Source organism: Humulus lupulus, chromosome 6, assembly GCF_963169125.1.
Source record: "Humulus lupulus chromosome 6, drHumLupu1.1, whole genome shotgun sequence".
Taxonomy (NCBI): domain Eukaryota; kingdom Viridiplantae; phylum Streptophyta; class Magnoliopsida; order Rosales; family Cannabaceae; genus Humulus; species Humulus lupulus.
Window position 1 is genome coordinate 4,392,908 of NC_084798.1, and position 3,351 is coordinate 4,396,258.

General features: G+C 32.5%; 1 protein-coding gene across 1 annotated transcript; it reads right to left on the bottom strand.

The window, feature by feature from the left end:
* Positions 1–438: 438 nt before the first annotated feature.
* On the bottom strand, positions 439–979 carry LOC133783718 (protein MOR1-like). The gene is made up of 2 exons (XM_062223365.1): positions 797–979; positions 439–711 (listed from the first exon to the last, which is right to left on the bottom strand). Exons 1-2 carry the CDS (start codon positions 857–859, stop codon positions 535–537), a joined length of 240 nt encoding a protein of 79 aa, XP_062079349.1. The 5' UTR covers positions 860–979; the 3' UTR covers positions 439–534.
* Positions 980–3,351: the final 2,372 nt, after the last annotated feature.

Here is a 3,351-nt window from a genome sequence, read left to right on the forward strand (position 1 = left end):
GTTCATTTTGGTCATGGAGTTACATTACAGATTGACACTTACAGTTCTTTTAACTTGGTGAGACTAGTGAGATCAGGGAACTCTCCAGTAAAATTGTTTGCAGCAAGAGTCCTGCAGCCACACCATTTCAATTACTTAAGACTAAATTAATAAATGCCATTTTACTTTATTAATAAAATTCAATTTAAACGTTCTTCCACATACTTTATAACATAGTTTGCCTTGACCATATTAAAGTAGAGAATCACCTTTAACATTCTTCTTTCAAAGAGAATCCGACCAAAACCTATATGAGCCAAGCATTGAAAAAGTTACTAGTGCACTTACAGTTTCTTATGTACAAACTCTCAAGATTTCAGCAATGCGTGTCTCTGCTGCTTTACGAACATCTGATGATTTATCCTGGATGAAAATTTCATAAAGTCATAACCAGAAACAATGGAAAGGGAACTGGCATCATGATTCTTACATCTCTATGCACATTATTGTTAGCATGGAAATATTCTAGCAATGCAAACAAGTAAAAAGAATATTTCACTGTTTTTGACAAGTCAGAATTACCGTCGGAGCAGAGGAAGCTGACTTTAGTAGCTGTACAGCATCAGGAAATTTAGTTAACCCAGATAGTTGTTTTGACAACCACTCAAAAAGATCTTTGCGCCCTTCCGCACCAAGTTTTGCATCTGTCCAAGCTGTTGCAATGTAAGGAACCTGCAAGAAGTATACAATCATGCCACCTGAGACAAAAAAACTAAACAGCTTCCACAGCGTAGAGCAAAAAAAAAAAAAAACTTACCATTTTATCAAGATGAACAGCAGAGAGCCAAGAATCTAAAGTATTCAATGTGCATTCCCTCATATGCTTTTTATTGTCACCCAAACATTTCAAAACATCCGCTAAAATGCCCTGAAAGAAATCAATACACTCACATTCAAATTTAAAGAGTACACTACATAAAATTAGCGATCATGAATTAGAAATCAACCTTGGTTGCTTTCTCAACAGCTAACCATAAAATACGATATTGTATATAAATTCAAATATTGATAATGTAATTAGTTAAATAAATAAATAAATCTTACCCAATATTAATAGGAAGCAACCAAAATTGTCTTGTTTCTGTGTCTTCCAAGCGATTTTCCATTGATATTGCATTTTGTGTTTGACACGAATCCAAAGCCAAAGTTGGATGAAAGAAACGAAAATATTGTGCTCGATTTGCTTTTTCCAACTTTCGATGTAAGATCCTAAATATTACAATTGAATTTGTAAGACAAATAATGTTATTTTGTGCATGATAATTATGTGAAAGGTATTTCTTTTTTACCTGATCCAAAATGTTATACAAGGAGCTCCAATCTCTGTCATGGTGCCAAGGTGAATCACATCTTCAGGTGAAATAAATAAGTATTGATCACTATCCAAAATTTTTGGGTCCATGGCAATACGAAATGTGTGTGAAGGTTCATAAAGTCGAACAGCTAGTAATACAGCGTTTACACTCTTTGGAGAATCCTTGGGCATCTCAAATTGAATTGGAGATTTTTGTACTTCCTTTAAACTTGTGGAGGATGTATTGAGAGTTTGTGAAGAAGAAGGTTGATCTTTTCCTTTACATGGCTCCAGTTGTGGTGAAATACTATGTTGTTTATTCTGAAACAAAATATAAAATTAATAATTGATTAGAAAAAAACTTCATAAATTATATGTAATATTGGATTTAAAATTAAAAATTAAAAATTTAATGAAACCATTGATGGAGGAGGTGTGATTTGTGATTCTGATACTCTTTGTTCTAATAATCGACTTTGTTGTCATTCGTAGAACTTCTCCATATTCTCTTGAACAATTCTTGCAATGTTGTTATTTTGTTCGTTTTTAAGATCTTCAACGATTTTCTCTAATTTCTTCAAACGTTCATCTTCAATCTCTTCACGTTTGGATGATAACTGGGTTGACATCTTCTTTCCGGGTATAGGACCAAAACCTCGTAACCAACCATATTTTTCTTCTCCTAAAACTTGCCTGTATATAGCAGCCTCATCCACTACTAGTAACAATCCATCTTCAAATTGAATGAGTTTCTCTTTTCGTAACTCTACCATTTCCTTCTACAATAACAACAAAATAATAGTGTAATAGTTTTACAAAATTTAGAAAGTAAAAATTCATAATTTTTAAAAGTCGAACATACATATTTGTCCTCGGCTATTCTGTGGGTCCACTCATTCTTAATTGTACAATGAGTTTTTCGAAACATTTCAATCTCTCCAAACTTCATTGTTTCTTGTTGTACTTTGTCATCCATTATTTGTTTTGAATTCTGTAATGCATTTAAATAATTAATAACATTAAATATAATAAAATTACAATGATATTATGTCAAATATATGTTTACCTCCTCATGTAAATACTGAATAAATGACTTAGTTCCACCAGAATGCATAAAAGAAACACTTGATCTATTTTTTGAGCCTGCAATTGACTTTTTCTACAAAATAATTTTCATGTGAGTTTTAAGAATTAAAAATTATGAAATGTGTACAAATAATTCAAGAAATGTAGGATACCTTCCATTCTTCGTTAGAGAAACATTTATTGCACATCCATTGCCAATCTTCATCTCTTAGCACCAATTTCACAGGCCGATTTTCCAATGGATTCTTACCGTCTTTGATTATATTCTTGTACTCTCTGTGACAATTATTACGATAATCTTTATAGCGCTCTGAACAATAGTGATTGCAAATAGTTTCAAGATATGGATCTTTTTTTAAATCCATCTCGAATACATCCTGCAAAAAGAATTTCAAAAAATAAATTTTCATGCAAAAGATATTATAAAATAAGTATGGTAACATAAACATACCATGATACGAGCATATACGACTTTCTTATCTTCTGGAGGAACTTTAGCCCATCCACTATACTGAAGTGGAGCATGATGGCGTACATTTACACCAACAATGTTCGCAAATGCAGTGGCATGCGTCCCATGAACTCGAAGTTCTCCTTTTTTTATAGGAAATCTTTAACTTACTTGCATCATCCTTTAATAAGCGTCTGACACCATCCCCACGAGTAGGGCCACGAGTTCTCTTCCTTGATTCTGTCAAATAATTGTTATATTACTTATAATCATAACTATTTTCATAAATTTTTAATGTATATATTATCATATTATCATAAGTTGTACATAAACCATTTATACCTTCTAAGGACTTGTGTGTTTCATCATTTAATGGTGTTATTGAATCATCATTGGAAGAACATGGCAAACGAGGAGGAGACTGTGTAGATGATGAAGAGTTAATATGCGTCCTCTTACGGCCAAACACCCTTCTAGTAGT

Bases quoted from the DNA above. Each gene is read 5' to 3' on its own strand.
- LOC133783718 (XM_062223365.1), bottom strand. From the start codon at position 859: ATGAGGGAATGCACATTGAATACTTTAGATTCTTGGCTCTCTGCTGTT. The intron at 712-796 runs GTAAGTTTTTTT...TACTTCTTGCAG, and splicing joins CTGTTCATCTTGATAAAATG to GTTCCTTACATTGCAACAGC.